The 18253-nt window shown below is 42.0% G+C and overlaps 1 protein-coding gene across 1 annotated transcript in view; it reads left to right on the top strand.

The window, feature by feature from the left end:
• The window catches only part of clybl (citrate lyase beta like), a 93374-nt gene extending 84782 nt beyond the window's left edge, over positions 1–8592 (top strand). Inside the window, exons 7-8 of the mRNA XM_033618092.2 lie at positions 3116–3240; positions 4782–8592. Coding sequence (XP_033473983.2) covers positions 3116–3240; positions 4782–4877 — 221 coding nt within the window. The 3' untranslated portion in view covers positions 4878–8592. The remainder of the gene's footprint in view (positions 1–3115; positions 3241–4781) is intronic.
• Positions 8593–18253: the final 9661 nt, after the last annotated feature.

Here is an 18253-nt window from a genome sequence, read left to right on the forward strand (position 1 = left end):
ACTCAAGATAATCCACAGACCTTGTTGTGAGCAGTTTCATGTAGGGACTATTTTCTCTCTACTGAACAATGGCGTCCTTCTCGGCTGAGCTGTAGCGTTAGCTAGCTTAGTAGTGCACGCTTCCTTCTGTGTGGAAAAAAGTTGGTTGATGGAGTCCGAAAGAAAGAAAGTAGTTCCTACATGAAACTGCTCACAACAAGGTCTGTGGATTATCTTGAATAACTGGGTCATGATTTCTGGAAAGAGACACTGATGTTGAGTTATTCAGATTTATTTTTTTGGCACTGGAGAGAAGGCAGACATCTCTACAGCCGATATCTCCAACACTTGGCAACTCACACCAGAACAATCTAGACTGATAAATAGTGCTACAGGTAAGAGGAAAAATGTGTATTTATGATTCTGGAGTGCTGCAAGCATAGTGATGTGCAGGCACACGTTTGCACACACACTTATATACTTGTTCACATCTCTGGCGTCGCCCTGGGGAGTCCTCGGGCTGTTAGTCCGACAGAAAGTGTGCACTTACAGTCTCTCTGCGTCAAACAAACACACAGGCATTCATGAATTTGCAATGACACGCTAAGAAGTGCCAAATGTCATATTTTGTAGTATGCACATTTCCCCCTCTGTGATATTTATTAATCATAAGTTGCAAGTCAGTGAATTCTGTCCCCTCATTAGTGATTGTTTAAGCCTTTAACTACAGTGTGTTGATTGTGTGTGTGTTTGTCTGAGGTTAACTGGGGTTAGCGGAGCTGGTTGAAGGGAGAGAGTTCTCTCCTCCCCTCTTCTCTCCTCCTCTCCTGTCCTTTCCTCTCCTTTCCTCTCTCCTGGGCAAAAAAAAACTGTTTCACTCGTGCAGCCCGCCCGCTCGGCCACCTTGAAGGATTTGTTGTCGGCGACAGAGCTAAGCCCTAAAGTGTCGAGTTCCTGCTGGCTGCCGCTGAGCCGTCGTTCTCACCAGACGTTTCATAACCTTAACTTATCACTACAAGTTTGATCTGCAAATGTACACGGGATTATGTCTGTGGCGTTAGCCCACATTTAACTGAGAGGGAGTGGGAGCAGGAGGGTGGGGGGACTATGTCAGAGCCTTAGCTCCATGTTAGGCTTCAGTTTCAGTCGGATATAAGATGTCATTTCTGGAAGGTATGCATCCAGTGATAATGAACATATATAGATATTGTAGGGAGGAAATATAAAATATAATCATAGAAGAGAGAAGGATTTTTTTTTCATATTTACTCGTTCAGTAGCAGAATATCTGAATAAGCTGGGATGCATTTATTTCATATCTGTTTTGAACGTGAATATGGATATACTTGGTCTACAGATACATTGTCTTATTGTAGGGCTGTGCATTGGCAGTAATCTGGTGATACGATACGCATCACAATACAGGGATTATGATTCAATATATTGCAATTAGAAAGAAAATTAGAATTAGAAAATTAGAAGAAAAGTCTAATATCAGGACAACTGTCATAAAGAACATAGAATAAAAGTAAAGAAAAGTTAACTTTAACAATGGGATCTGCAATTGTAATTGTAGATTTTTTTTTCTTTTTTCTAACCTTTATTTAACCAGAAAGACCTCTTCAAATTAAGAATCTCTTTTTCAAGAGTGTCCTGGCCGAGACAGGCAGCAACGTAAGTTACAGACAGACAGAGTAAAGCTCTTAAACAAGCAATATGAAACACACAATAAGATTACTATGAAGGAAAGCCAAAAAGTGTGTTAATATCTACTAGAAATGACCCATAAAAATGCACAAAAACGGCAACTACACTTGATCACAAAGACCAGCTAAGACACACTGTGACATTGGCATATGGGAGATTGTGCACAAATATCCTGCAACAGTACTTTGAGGCGGCCAAGAGGAACCAAAGAGTGCAAGTCCTTCTGCAGAAGATTCCACATATAAAGAGCTGCATACATGAACGTTTGATTGCCAAACTCTGTACGTAGGAAAGATAGATTACAGCACTGTCCTCGAGTAGTTGGGGGTGTCGACACAACATAAAATAAACCACTGCCACAAATCTTTGCAGGTAAACTATTCATTAGAAATGGATTCATCTTTCCAATCAGTCAATCCAGTTTATTGTCATTTTACCGTACATCTGTTTGGAATGAGGCCGTGTTTGTCTGAGATCAAGGTGGAACATTGATAAGAAGAACACAACATTTATACGGCACAGCACAGTCCGCACCTGAGCCTTCATACCTAAGGTGTGAGTGCAAGTTAAAAAAGTAAAAACAATGAAATTAAAAGTAGTATTGTGAGCATCGATACAATATCACACAACATAATATTGCATTACTCAAGTCTATCGATATTCTCTGTCTGTCCCATAGTCATCACTGTTCTGTTCCGGACGACTTCTGTCACATGATGAAGTCTAACTAAACGTTCAGCAAAGTTTCTGTTTGACAGCAGAGAGGAGACACTTGATATCCTTCATGATGAACAGCATCTTCTGGTCCTGTGCTGGCCAGATGACTCACCTCAGTGCCATAGGACGCACTGACATGTCTCAATATTCAATATTTGTCAATATTTAGAACATGGATTCGTCCAACCTCAAAATGAAACATGAGAGTAGCAGAAGACTTTTACACCATAAATTGATGCAGAGAGACAGGAATTGGTGCAGAGTACAGGAAATTCAGTGTTTGATACTCAAAATTGTTTGACAGAGGATTCCACCCAATGTTGAAACAAACCTACGCCCTCACAAACACAATTTACTCTTCTGTATTTCCTGTTTCTCCTGTCCCGTTGCCTCTCTGTGTTGTTGTTCCTCCCTCACGTGAACAGTGCCAGCTGCAGTCTCTCCCAATTCTCAGACTTATTCTTTTCCATCCGTGCAGCTGTTTGCTCAACAGTTTCATAAAAAAAAGGATTATTGTTGTTATAATCAGGGAGGGTAATTGGCACAAACTGTGTTATTGATAGCTCTGTGCCAACACGTAAAAACAATGTTTTTTAGCCCAAATGGCTCTTGTATTTAATTTTATTTGAAGCCACAGCTAGCCTGCTGTTATCATTAGCATATTTTACTTTACTGTGTGTGTGTGTTTCTGTGTGTGTGTGCGCGCGTGCAGGTAAGCAGGTTATCCACCCGGGGCAGATTCAGGCTGTGCAGGAAGAGTTCTCCCCGAGTCCTGAGAGGGTCCAGTGGGCCAAAGAGCTCATCGCTGCTTTTGATGAACACCAAAAGGAAGGAAAGGTAACTTTGACTTAAACAACAACTCAAACCTCTCTTTGGTGTCAGTGTTTTGGTCTGTAAAGAAGAAAAGAAGGCGCTCTGCTGGTTGTTTACTAGATGTAATTTAACTCAGGCTTCAATTTAATTTAAATGTCATTTTAGTTGTTAAACAGAACATCGGTTTTTCCCAAATCAGTTAAAAGATACACTGACTTCACAAAAAAAAAAAAAACATAATTTATTTCACGCAAACTTTCTCAAACGTGCGTCTCCAGCATGACACACAACCCATGACTGTGTGTGGAGATGACAGGAGTCTTTCTCTGCTCTGAGACTCACACTGATCCTTTTGTGTCCCCTCTCACACACCTCTGTAGTTCCAGAGAATACATACTGTACACCCCTGGGTGAACATAGGAGACAAGTGAGGAGGGGGGGTGGGGGGGGTGGGGGGTTGGGCCAATTAAGTGTACAATATTATTGTTCCTAATTTAGTGCATGGTTGGATCCTGTGTGTCGAGCTCTGTGGGCTATCTGCTGAGGTAATACACAATCTGCCCACACCTCTCTCCCTGCCAGGGCTGCTCCTACTAAGCATCGCCCGAGGGATTCATATCCTACCCATCCCTCTGCCGCCGTGTGTGTATGCGTGTGTGTGTGTGTGTGTGTGTGTGTGTGTTCCAGTCTGTGGGTGAGTGAGGGTTTGAACAGCGAGCAGGGTCAGTCCCTTTGTCTCGCAACACGACAGGTGCTTGTTTTTAATAATTCTCACCTCCAGCTATCGACTGCGTTTTTCGGACTTGAGGTTTCTTGGAGATCTTTAGAAGAAGTATTTTATTCCAGGAGATGTTTAATTCAAAAATTTTAATGCAATTTTCTTTGCAGCTTGTAATGGTTCCCATGACTGTGTATGTTTTCTGCCACTGCTCGGTACATTTTCATCTGCAACTTCCTGTTTTCTGTAATAAATTGTTATGTATTAATTCGTACAGATTTAAAACCGTATTAAAGTGTGAAAACCAAATTTTGTTATGCCACATCTCCATACACACATGATACAAAGTAAGATGGCTCTCGAAAAGTGGCATGTCATGTAGCAACGATTAATCGATTAGTTGTCAACTATTAGATTAATCAGCAACAAATTTGATAATCAGTTAATCGGTTTGAGTAATATTTAAAGGGGGAAAAAAGGCAAAATTCTCTGATTTTAGCTTCTTAAATCTAAATATTTTCTGGTTTCTTTACTCCTGTACGACAGTAAATGGGATATCGTTGGGTTGTGGATGAAACAAGACATTTAAGGGCGTCCTCTTGGGCTTTTGGAAACACTGATAGACATTTTATCGACCAAAAAAACAAATCAATTATTCAAGAAAATAGCCAACGGATTAAGCGACAATGGAAATATTTTAATTGCAGTTCTAATGTTGGGTTTTTTTTGTACGATATTCTACTTCCTGTATCTGTAGACGCCATTCTTCACCTGCGAAAGTGCATTGTATTCGTCTGGTCTAACGTTTCTCTTTCTGCTCTCACCTCTGTTGTATAAACCTGTCCAGGGTGCGTTCACCTTCCGCGGCAGCATGATCGACATGCCCTCGGTGAAGCAGGCACAGAACATCGTGACGCTCTCCGTCGTGGTGCCAGAGAAATGACACGACTGGTAAGAAGAAACCGGAGAGGAACCGCACAGCCAAACGCTGACGGGAGAGGTCAAAGGATAAAGGAACTGTTGCAGGTTTCATGACAAAAGTCGCACTTCAGAAGCTTATAGACTATCAGACACACGTGGGTGGTGGTTTGTGGTGTTTAATTTAAGTTTTTAGTAACTGTTTAAATGTTTTAAATGTTGTCGCAGTGAAGTTTAAAAGTTTAAAATCTACCTTCAGATGTTTTGACAATGTAAAATCTGCACACGGTGAGAACAAGCAGCAGATCTGCCTCTTGAAACCATCACTGCCCTGTGTGGCCACGTTTCTTGGCACGCTCCGCAGTGTGCGCGCCATCATGCCACTCTCCAGTGTGTGTGTGTGCCCATGCCACCCATCTCTCCCAGGTCATGATGAATGCTCTCCCATCTCCACGGTCCAGGCAGCTGGGCGAAAGGGTAAACAAACACAACAAGCTACTGTTGTGGGTCTATTCATTAGGGCCTCCTAGTCTTCCAGTCAGGCCTCAGCCCCCTGCCCAGGGCCTGACTCACAAACATCAAAGTGGGGAAAAAAAAACACAGATGGAAGTGCGTAAACTCACGATTTAGCTTTTTTGTGTCAGTCTCCTTAGTAAAGACATGCAGCTCGCCCTGTGGCAGCTGCGAGCCTGCGGTCCTGATGAGGAAGGCGTGTGGCGTCGGACACACCATGACCTGTACAACAAATAAACACTGTGTACATGCACATGCTGCGGCATTTAACTCAGAGTTAAACCTGGATTTGAAAGTCTTGTTCACCTGTTTTTCATCTTCAAATGGTCACTTTTATAAAATAATGAACTCCCGGACAAGTTGAGTAAAGTCGTTCGTTGCGCTGTCACAAATGAAAGTACAATGGGGCTCTTTGGAGCGCCTGTGCACGTCTGACTTCCAGAGACAGTGAAGTGGGTGTGATGTTAGAGTGAGACAGATTAGTGGCCATGTTGCTCCAGCAGACCAGGACCGAGGCTTTGTCTCTCTGACTGCGGATGGGAGGATAATTGGGGGGGTGTTGAATGGTTAATAGTGCCATTGGTGACCATGGTAATGAAAGGCACCATACCTCCCCTACCCCACCTCATCCACTCATCTCTCCCTCACTCTCTCTCCACTACTGTATGATCTATTGTGTCTGGGGCAGGACTGTGGTCTGTGCCAGGCCAGGCCAGACAAAAAAAGATCGAAGGCACTCCTGCGCCCAGCCAAAGACCCCAACAGTAAGCTGTCTCTTTGGCATTTGGCCACATATTTCCCTCACCCCTGGCTCACTTTTTTTTTTTTTTGCTTGTCGGGAATTCAAATTCAGCTTGTTTGTTTGTTTTCGCCCAATCTACCATTATATCCCGAGGTTGGTGGACAAAACTGCTATTATGTGTGACTTTCATTAAATAAATCCACAAACATGATTTGGGTAGATCCAATTTTGAGAGATGGAGACCAGCTGTATCTCAAAGTTGACTCAAATGTCAGTTACAGAATTGTGCTGATTGCATAATGTGTGTTGTTTTTGGTTTTGAAAATTTATGAAAATGGGCTATGCAGATTTTGATTAAACTTCCAAACACTTTACTGTGACTTTTTAAACTTTAATTAATGTCTCATTTATTGCAGCTAAATCTTGTTTGCAATCTGAAATGAATGCAGAGTGAAAACCAACTTTGCTATCTGTGTAAATTTGTTAAAATGCCATCAAATTTAACTTTTAATTGTTAAAATCATAGTGTAGATCTCTGTGAAGACACATGGGACACCTGTCCTTACAGTATTTAGAACTTGAGCATTTGAACCCCTCATAAAAACACAAAAATGGACAAAATTGAAGACATTTACACCAAAAATTGATGCAAAAAAGGTGCAAACTGGTGCAGAAAAATCACCAGAATGCAGGAAATTAAGTGTTTTATGGTAAAGATATTTGTTATTGTTTCATTTCTGTCCTCCACAATGTTGAAACAAAACCTGTGCCTTTAATAAATACAATTGAAGAGCTCTCTTGACAGTTTCATATCGTAGTTTGACACTAAATATCGTCTCCATCAATATGTGTTGAAATAAAATAAAGTTGCCAGTGTATGAACAGGCCATTTTCTTCAGATTAATGCATTGGAGCATGTAATGCTTTGAGATGTAATTTAAAATTTTAAAGTTTTATCCTCTCAAGTGTTTTATAAATCCGTCCCCATTGACTCAGAGTACAGCAGAAGTGCACAATAGGCCTGCAGAAAGTCATTCTGCAGCACTCAGACTGGAACAGAGGCTCACCAGGTGACTTTAGTGGCGAAGGAGGCCAGTGTGACGGGACAACTTGGCTTTCCCAAGCTGCTCTGCACCAACAGGTGTCCCCACAGACAGGAAGGAAGATCTCTAAGCGGAGGAAGCAGCACAGGGCATCACGCAGGGACGAGGCACAAAAAAAGGGCAACTCTTGTGAGGGGGAGCAGGAAATAATTTGGCCAGTTTAGAGTCCAACAAAAGACAACATCCTTATTTTAAGACACATATTATGATTTTGCTCTCATGTGATGTTGTCTCAGCCCTCCCCCTCTCTGATTAAAGGTAAAACAAACTCCTTTGCTTTTGACAGAGCTCGTTTTTGCGCAGCAATTCAGAAGAAAAAAAAAACATTTGCAAAAAGCCAAAAGATTTCTGTGACATCTTTGTAGATTAGAGGAATGCATCCCTGTCTGCCTCCGCTGTGTAATTCTACATGACATTTCTATTATGCGTGGAACTGATATAATCTCCTCAGTCCGCTCGGCACTTTTATTTAAATACATCTCTCTGCTATTCCCTGAGAGAGTAAATTACAATTAACACGATTATAACCTCACAAAATTGTGACGGGAATCAATTAGGCTGCGAGCAGTATTTCATAGCCCGGTAATGTGTTGGTCGAGATTGCTTTCATAAATTATGAGGGACAGCGCAGGCGGAGAAAATGCATGTATGCAAAACACTGTCAGAGGAAAATTAAAACGAAATGTTTTACATATTTTTCCATTAATCTAAATGGGACCCGTGTGGCAAGGATGGTTTTATTCTAATTCCCCGCCCGGGGATGCCCAAATAATGACTTGATGTTTTAATAGACTTCTAATGACAATATATGACAAAGTAATTGCAGCAAAAGATTATTCTAAAGCAATAAAATACCTCGTTATTGTAGCTGCAGCACAGTTTGAGAAGTGTAAACCTATTAGCAAAAATGGCTTGAGATATAACGTGTGCAGAGCTGATCAACATAAAACATTTAGTTTAAGCCAATTAACTCTGTTTCAATATTTAGGAATATTGTTTAAATAAATTAGAGCTTTTCTTTTTTTTCTTTTTTTCTTTTTCAAAATGGCTCCAAAAGGCCATCATGTGAGAGAAATGTGACACAACTATTACAGTCGGTTGTTAATTTTGCAGCAGCCCTGAGGCAGACAACAAAATGTTTTTTTAATTATCAATTATGGCTCTCAAAAATAATAATAAAAAGGCTTTAAATTAAAAAGAAATTAGCTCTGTTATACTTTCTTTTTAAGACTGGCATTCTTATCTTGTAGGAATGTGGAATAAGCTGCCAGAAAAGTGGTTGCACCGGTTTTTTTTTTTTTTTATTAATTTAAGCATAAAATAATGATGATAATGTAAAATAAATCAAAAGCTGTTAATAAAATCTTCACTTTTTACTTTTATTTATTCTGTTTGGGTCATTTTTCTATTACTGACAGGCTGCACTAACATTTTCTGCTGCTTTATTCTGAATATTAGAGGAATAATTGTTTAATATTTTCCCTCTGAAACCACAGAAAGCAGTGGTTTTCTTTCCTTATTTCCCCGCTGCTGACAGCCGCATGTCCGGCCCCATTTCTTTCCCTCCTCTCTCTGTCTCTGTCTCTTCTCCAGTGCGTTTGCATGATACGAAATTCACCGCGGCCTGCCTGTGCTGCCTGAGTGATCTGGCACATGTGGACCATTACTAACTTCATTTGAGGAGACCTTTTGTCTGAGTGTCCCCGTCAGCGTGGCAGTGCGAGGGGACGGAGCGGCGTGGCACGACTCTGGATCAGACATGTTAAATCCCAACTTTTATTTCTTTTCCCACCTTCATATTGTTATATTTTTAATGCAGCATCATAAACACACCTCCATAAGGCCTCATGTGGCGCAAAAATAATTTTAAAATTGCCTAAAAATACATTTTCTGTACAAATTTTGCTCATGTAAGTGGATTTTTTTGGTCAAAGCAGATCAAATTTAGTCAGTTTTATCCCCAAAAAAGCTGCCTTGACAGGTATATAAATATTTTGGAGCTGTAAAGCTGCAGCCCACCTGCACTATCATAAAGGTGATGGGCGTGGAGGCGACTTCTCTGTTTAATTTAACCCACCAAACACTCCCAGGCCTCCTTACATTCGAGGCCTTGCGTGCTTCCTGTAGAGTTTAGCTCCTGGAGGTCCGTTTCTCTTAAAGTCCAGGCAGCCCGGGGTGTGTTTACCTGGCGGGTTAATATCATCTGCAGTTTGTGAAGACAAAAAATAAAGAAATGAAACACGTGAGGCTGTTAACATCCTCCCCCTCAGAGGTGTTGTCTGCTATGCAAATTAGGATGCTGTCCCATTAAAAAAAATGTAGTTAAATTCTAGTCGGGTTTTCTTTTTTTTTTTTTTAATATAGGTAAAAATATTTTTAGGTGACTTTACCTTCCTCCTCTTGGCCTGACTCCCCCCAGACTCCCTTCTCCTTAACGGGCTCAGATCAAAGGCTGACCGGCCCCGGCGGAGACCACTAAAATCCGCCCGCTTTGTCTGCTGTTGCCAGGAGTGAGGAAGGGTGTCGGGGAGGAGGAGGAGGAGGAGGTGGAGGAGGAGGAGGAGGAGGAGGATGAGGGGTGGCATGGTAATGAGACTCGTTACAGAGCGACAAAAAGTCTCTGCAACTTTTTCGTTTCTTTTTTTTTTTTTTTTTTTTTAACCTCAAGTGTCCATCTGTCGTCAGATCTGACTCAGGTTTCATGTACTTCAACTTCACTGCAGCACTTTTATTATATATATAATGTACTTTATTTCCAGTGGATGACATCAGCATATTTTCATGTTAAAGTCCAAACAATAACCTGTCATCAGTGCGCATTTTTTCCATCCGAAATTTGGATGAAAATGTCTCCGTATCTCCATATTTGCGCACCGTTAATTGAATGACTAGAGCCGCACCTAAGAGTTCCTGCTGACTCCTGTTTGTTTGTTTGTTGTCCCTGAACGCACCAGACAAGACAGACCAATAGAAACTTTACGCGACCGCCACAGACAGTTTAAGGGAGTTTAAAAAAAAAGTAACAGCGCCTCATAAAATGAACATGTCTGCGGAGGTCTGTGGCCATACACAGACACGAGCGCAGATCAGATCTCACACCTGCCTCTAGCAGCTAATTAGGCAGTAAAATGTAAAGCCAGTGCCAAATGACTGATGGCTTCCATATTTTTCTCCTATTGGAAATGTGATTAAACATTCTTGGACACCAATGCGCATATAGGCAGGGTTATTCGACTTTACGCATATAATATGTGTGTGCGCACTGATGCGCGTCTGATCCTGCTCTGCTCCCTTTGTTCTTGTCTGTTACCTGGATGGTATCAATATCTGAGGCTCTTATGTGAACGGGTTCACTTTAGCTTCATTGAACCTCACATTCTTTTCGATTAACACGATGTTTTGGAGAAAATGTATGACTTTTTTTGGACATTGAGAACTTTTTATGGAGTGTTTTAGTGGTAAATAAGAGGGTGTGTCAACTTCACGCGTCAGAGTTTAAAGTTCACAACCAAATATTGATAATAAATTAATAATATATGCTGTTCCTTTTTAACTTTTCACTTCTAATGAGAGCCATTTTCCTTATTAGAATCATTTCCAACTTTGTTTTGAGGGTTTAAATGATTTGAATTCGCTTATAAGTCCCCATTTCTTTGCACAATCGAAAACCAAGCTCCTGATCTGCACCCGCCTCTCTGCCTCTCTGTGCCGTTGAGCAGGTGGAGGCCGCGCACCTGCACACACAGCTGCGCGCACCTTGTTATTGCTGCCGCTGCTTGACGCACAGATGAACGCAGCACACGGCCAACAACACAATCCCGACAATATAAACCTCTCCAGTGCCACCGCTCTCAGCCTCAGCGTGCTTCACTTCTTTTTTTGTGTGTATGCAGGGGCACCAACACGTGCACTATTTCTTTGAATAATTTGGGCGCGCTCATCAGTAATTCCTAAATAGAAATAGCAAACAAAACATCTGTTTTTATTAGAATATTCTGTTTGCACAAGCAGGACATGGATGTGTATATTTATATATCCCAACCGTCTTGCCGTCTATCTCTTGTTTGTCATGCTCCGGACTTCAACATGACACCATCTAATCCAATTAAACACGATAACCCTGGACTCACGTATTATTCTCTTCTTTTTTCCCTTCAAGTTGCTGACAAGCACTCTTGGTTTTGTGTGAAAGAGAGAGTCAAGAGCCCTCTCTTAATCCCGGGCACGACTAGGAGTGATTGAAAAGTGAAAGAAACCCCTCATTGGTCCTCGAGCTGGATGGTGTTTTCTTTGTCCAGTACTCTGGCTTTTTGTTTAGTCCCGGTCATCACGCATAGTACTCCATTCTTCCAGCTCTTTAAAGGGGAAATCACGTCTACTGAGCTGGTGACAGTTATTAGTTTGTGTCAGGGAGGAATCTGCTTTATTGAAACGTAGGAAATAATCACAAGTAGTCTCATTATGTTGCAGTTAAAACTTGCTGTAATCCAAGCAGAAAGCTAATTAGGATTTAGGAAACAATTCTATTTTTTTTGGTCATTTAAAGTGTACTTAATTAGTGGTTTGTTTAAATGGTTTAAGCAGATTAAAAAATGACATAACATTCACCCCTCTCACACACAGGCAAACTTCTGCGTAAAATTTCTGAAAAACATCTGAATAATCACAATTATTCAAATATAAAAATACTGGTAAAACATGCATGCAAAGTTTCATTGTGTTGTTTGATTTTTTTTCTATTTTTAAAGTGTTTCTGGTGGAAAAAAAGGCGACGTGGTTGCGAGAAGCAGGAGCCGACATAACATATTGTAGGTGTTGCAAAATGACAGGTAATTGACATTAATCCGCTCTCTCTGAGACTCAGGGGGGATCTAAAGTAAATGGGGATACGGTTAATGAAGCACCACTTGCCCTTTGAATCTCGGTCACAGTGTGCAGCGGGGAAGTTTGGAGAAACTTCATCCGTTTACTTTCCCGTTGCCTGCGTCATAAAATATGACGAGGACTTCTGTGACAAAATGGTGAGGAAATATTGGACTGTTGGAGCGCGTGCAGTCACAATTAAAAAGCAACAAACTCTGGATTATTAGCACGTGAACTTTTCCAAGTGATGACTCAGTTTATTGCGCTCAGTTTGTGTGACATCTCTGAGGCGTTGTGAAATTGATGCGTGCCTAACAGGCTCTAATAATGCGCCATTACCAATAGCCTTTCAGTTTCCCCGCGACCGCGAGGGTTGTTATTATGCTTATTATAATTCATATTGGGAGTCCTCCCTATAGGAGCTGTGACAGACAGACAGAGGCCAGGTGGGAGAGGTAGACTCGGAGCGTAAGGAGTCGCACCTCTCCTCTCCATGCGCACGCCGCTCGGTGCTACAGGGGCCTGCGTAATGAGGGCACCTATGGGGGCCCTCCTGGATGGAGAGGTGTCCTAACCTCGCCACGGCCGGTCAGAACTGAAGCACCGACACCTGCGCGTCACCCTCCTCCTCCTCCTCCTCCTCTTGGCTCCCCCCCGGGGGCAGCGCCTGCCACAGCCCCCCCATCACATAGAGTTCATACTCCACGCACAACTTTTGACAACGATAATGATGTGCATGGTGATGCTGAAAATCTAAGGAGGGGCTGCAGTAGGGAAATAAGGACTCTCCGTGTCTGTGCAGGGGAGGGGCCCCTTGCATTTGCTCCTCAGGACCAATTCACTTCTGATAGAAAAGCACCACTCTGCAGCCTCCCACTGAACTGATGAATGCATAATCTGCTGGCCAGTCCTCTCACAATCTTGAAAACAGTTTATATTCAAATCTCAGCCTCATAAAACATACAAACAGACACAAACAAAACAAGTAATGTTTATAATCATGCTCCACCTTATATTTTTTTGAATATTGGGCGAACTATCAGTCATGGTAGCAAAATATCGCCATCTCTCAAGGTTCAGTGTGACTAAGATGGATAAGCTTTGATAGTTTGTGAGATATACTGTCATTTACCATGGCAAGTGTCTAGGAAGGGCCAAAAGGTGCCCATCCCCAACGGAGCTGGCCTAATTATACAATTAGTCTTGTGATTGGGACAGTCCAGAGCTAAGTGTCCTGTGGGACAACCAGACACATTATGGCTGTCATCAGTATCTTCACAGCAAGTAAAAGAGCCCAGCCTAATAAGTGAGCTGCGTACGTCCTTAGATGAGGTGGAGGGTCTCTTTGATTCAACAGAATTTCTTGAACGCCACCGAGGGCCAAATGTCTTCTCTGCGGCACAAAGCGAGGCAAGGACTGGAAAAAAAAAAGTGTATGGAGAGCTGTTTCCTGGACCCCATTAATACCATAGGTCATCTTGGTATTCAATCATTTATGTCTTAAGCCTCATCTGGGGCCTCAGCGGACCAACACCACATCTCTTTGAAGCCATCGGTCAGATGGAGACCCCCATATCTCAATCTCATTGCCTATCCAGCCATATATCCTTTCTGGCTTATCCCTGGTCAGTTGGAAACATCAAGACACCACATTTTCTTCTGCCCATCCAGAGCCATATCTGTCATTTCCAAACCCAAGTCTGTTAAAGAGAATGGGCGTGAGCCTTGTGATGTTTGGCTTCCACACAGACACCTCCATGAAGTCAGAGGGAGGTCTTGGCTCTGCATGGTTGAGGAGGCAGTGGTGCCTCCACACTGGATACTTTACTGCTTGTGCACTGGCTTATCACATTGGATTAGAGCTCCAACGGTGAGACTGGAAACTGAGGATGATTGGTAACCAACTTCACCAGTTTGCCCATGATGAACGTAACTATGTGGAGACAGTCAGGTGTTCGTAGAGTCAAACCCTTATCTCTCACTGTCCTTTTTTATTACCAAGACTGATCCTTGTCTGCTCGTGTTCCCTCTCTCCTTACCTGAACCCTCTTACTTTCCTCCTCTCTCCTCTCCAAGGATGCCCCCTCTTCCCTTCCCTCCAGCTGCGATAGAATGATTTCCCCCCACTCTAAATGCTGACCTTTTCTGCAATAAAAACCAGATGCATTCAGGGCCCGCCATCTGATGTTGGAGGCATGATAGTTCTGCACAAATCTGGTGCTGATACCAATCTTTGCCCACAATGGAGAAAGTGATGGTGAGAAAGAAGACACAACAGAATGGGGGTGGATTAAAATGGTGGACTGGCACTATGCTTTTGAAATCATGTTGATCAATCATAGATAGGGTTTTTAAAAGATGTGTTTGGTTGGAATGGAAGGGAGATACATAGATTTGAATTTGATCAGTTGTGGTCAAAGTAATCCCTTAGAGAAATCACCAGAGGCCTTCGTCTGGTGTTTCTGTCCCAGGTTAGTTTGTAAGTAGCAGCATGTCAGACGTAGACTGTATCATGGAGTGTTTTTGGTGCCACTTTTCTTTGTCCCTAAGCAGCCATTTACAAAACAAAATGCTTATTCTGAAATATGCAAAACAGTTTCAGAGTCACGCAGGATGTTCTTCATGTGCCAGAGACAACGCTGCTTCTTTTACTCTCAAGTACAGTGCGAGCAGAATCATCTCTGGGCACAAATCAAAAATATCCTACACTTAAAAGTCCATCTGCTTCTCTTTTGATAGAGTATACAGTTCACCATCTCCCTCCACCCCGTCAGTTTCCAAGTACGCTGAAGCCTACATCCTGCATTTAGAGGCTTTTAGGAAAGCCCTGTCATTCAATAAGAGACTACTGGGGCAGCATGCTCACACTTATCTGCACTTTAGTTCCTACTTTCCGGCCGGTGGGCTATATAAGGGCCAGGTAGCAGGGCCCTGGCTCATGCGGTTGTCCGTGGACGACCTTGCTCTCCTCACCTACTGCCTTGGAGTGGCTCCCAGTCCTGGGATGGGGCTTTGGACCGGCACCAAGTCTCTACCCCCACAGATGTTACTGAGCCACCAGATATTATGTCAGTTTTTGAGTGATGTATCATGCTCTTCTGAATAGCAGTGCATGACTGTAAAGTAGCTGTGATGCACGTGACAGCAGAGAATCAGTGAAGTAAACCCTCATCCTTTAAAAGATTTAGTTAGAATGATATAAATATGGCTGCACTGGTGATGCACTAATCTGTCATGTTTCCACTTTAAATATTAACCACAATTAAATAGGTTGCTAAATTTATTTGAATGTAAGAAATCTACTTTATGTAATTGAAGTTATATATTTTATTTAATTAATCTCACACTAAGATTAATTTCAGATTTTAAAATATAAAGTGCTGGTGCAAATATGTAGAGGCCACCCTTATGGTACATTTAATTGCAAACTTCCAACTGATTTGTTTTTCATTTCTCTTTGATTATTGATTTGTTTCCTCTCATGTTAAAATTGTTTTTATTTTTCACTATTTACTGTCTATTAAAAAAAAAAAATAAAATAGAAAAAATACACAAATTAATTCCAGGATGGTAAATGAAGGCACATATTTTAAAAAATAATTTGGAGAAATATATTTATTTTATGCTTTGACTCATATGAAACGTTTTAATGTCTTTTTATTTATTACAATTGATGAAATAAATTAAGGAAAAACTATTTAAAATAAGCCTTCACTAACAGAGTTGCAGTGATATGTTGTTATGGCTGCTAGTTTTCTATTTTAGTGCTTCTTAGCTTTAGATTGAAGGTGAAAACAACTGTCTAAATGCCAAGAACAAACCAAAGTGCATCTCAACACACACTGATCTGCACAGGTTGTGATTATATTTAATTGCTACGAAAAACGCCATCATGCTTTTAGGTTGCTGAGCAAAACATATGAAGAAAAAATGCATTTTTTTGTCATTAAAAATACAAAAATCCTGATGTGCTCACTGGATAATTGATTTAATGAAGTTCCTATGAAACTAAAAACCAAGTACAGGTCAGTTGAGTAACCCCCCGGCGCGCCCATTGTCAGATGTTTAACTCCCGCACTCCTTTGGGAAAGACATCGGGGCTAATAGGTGAAACCACAGCTGCTGAAGTTGGGCTGGAGAGGAGCGACATTCCCTCCTGCACACGTCCCAGAGTCCGTGCGTAAAACCGGGCATTAGAATTTAAAGTTTCCCCCCAGAGCTTCCGCGATCCGAGCATCAGGAGGAATCAGGAGTCCTTCCTCAAAAAACACACACAAGTTTGGAGTCGCTCCTTTAACTTGCTGCCGAGTTGTCCCCTGCAGGCTGCCAGTGCATGTACTGTAAAACCTATAGTGAGTGTTTCGCAGAGCAGAATAAAAGCAGAGTCTGTGCGCTCGCTTCTGCAGCAGGAGGAAGGGAAAGAGGAAAAAAAACCCCAGCTCCGTCTCAGTCTTTGGAGTTAAGAGTCTGGAGTTAACCGAGGGGGGAAAGAGGTGCAACAGCAACTGGACTGCGTTGTTTTTCTGACTTGATCGTGAAACTTAAGACAGTAGACAGGTAGGGAGCGTGGAGAAAAGTTGGCAAAACGCCTGGAGAGCAAATAATGTGGCCGTGAAACCCGCGAGTTTGTAAGAAAGAGGAGAATCTAAACAACGGAGGCTTCACACTGTGAGAAAGTTTAGACTTTGGGCGCGCAAACAGGTGTAAGTGATTGGACGTTAAATGTATTTGTAGTTCAAATCAGTACTTAATTTCACAGCAGAGTTTTACAGTGCACAGATATTATGGTGTCACTAAATTAAAACCCTCCTTTCTTGGGGATTTATAGTGTATTTAGAGGCATTTTTTATTACCCACATTAGGCAACATAAAAATGAGGGGAACTGTTTCTTTTCCTCTGAAACGTGGCCTATATTTCAGTAAAGTGCTCAAGCCTGTTGGGCTTTAACTTCACTGAAGGGCAGGGGCGTAGGTAGTGTTTAAGAGCATGGGATGGGGGGGGCACATTAAATGGCAGGGTCCGCCACAAAATCTTCAACATTTAACACTTAATTTTTTGCATTTGGGTGATTTTTATTCACCAGTTTGTGCTTTTAATTATGCCAAAATAAAAGTCCTTTTCACTTCCATGCTTTTATTCAAGTGGGATAAATGTTTTAAATATTGAGGGGGACATTTCCCCTGTGTGTGCCCCCCTGAAATCTACACCTGTAATGTGCCAAATACATTCTACTATTTACCCACACTCCCTATTTCTTATTTCCAGGGGTCTTTACTTCTGCTAATCACTCCATTCTTATTATTCACATGTCATGTGTCATGTTTATGAGCAAGAGAAGTGAGAAGAGAAGTGATTTAATGTGAGCAAAAAGCAGCCAAAGCTGTCACAAGGTGCTGCTGTTCTGCTGTATTTGGTTTCCGGGTGAGGTTGGGGGGGGGGGGGGGGGGGGGGGGGGGGGCGTTGTTGGATGCTTCCTCACACCTGCTTTCTTGTGCACAAAAATAAACCCAAAGTTAAATCTTAAAAAGCATCTTTTACCCCACAAATGTGAGCACTGTGTCTGTCGCCGTCAAGGTGAGCCAAACGCGCCATCCCAGGCGCAGGTGCTCGGATCAAATGACCTGTTTTTTTTTTTGTTTTGTTTTTTTTTTTTAAACTAGAGCCTCTTAACTTTTGTGACCAAAATGATCACTTCACAAGCTATTTTTCGTGCGCATTGTGCCAACAGCATTCAGGAGATGGATAATGCTTGTAAAGTCTGACAAGACGGCATTTGTTTTGGTTCTACGCTCGTCTGAGAAATTATCATTCAACCCCTTTAAAGGGCGCAATTGAGAAGCAGCGGCGTTTTCACTGCGACTTTTCGCTTTGTCCTCTCCAAAGTGGCGTCTGCATGTCTGACTCTGCCAGTTACTGATTTGCAGGCAGTATGTTAAGGTGGCCCATGTAAGTGATTTCCACGGGCATCCCACTAAAGGAGAACAAATCGCTGACAAAGGAGTGCCTTTCCCATTCAGCGGCGTCGTTAGGACAACCAAAAAGTATTTCTCAGATAATAAGTTCTACTTCAAAGCGTTTCTCACTGAAGGGTGACTGCTTCACTCCTTTTATTAAGTCTCCCCTCCTTTTAATGCCGAAGGAACTGTCTCTGGTTATTTTTCATCGTGTTTATTTTGTAA

The sequence above is a fragment of the Epinephelus lanceolatus genome, chromosome 14 (genome assembly GCF_041903045.1).
Source record: "Epinephelus lanceolatus isolate andai-2023 chromosome 14, ASM4190304v1, whole genome shotgun sequence".
NCBI lineage: Eukaryota > Metazoa > Chordata > Actinopteri > Perciformes > Serranidae > Epinephelus > Epinephelus lanceolatus.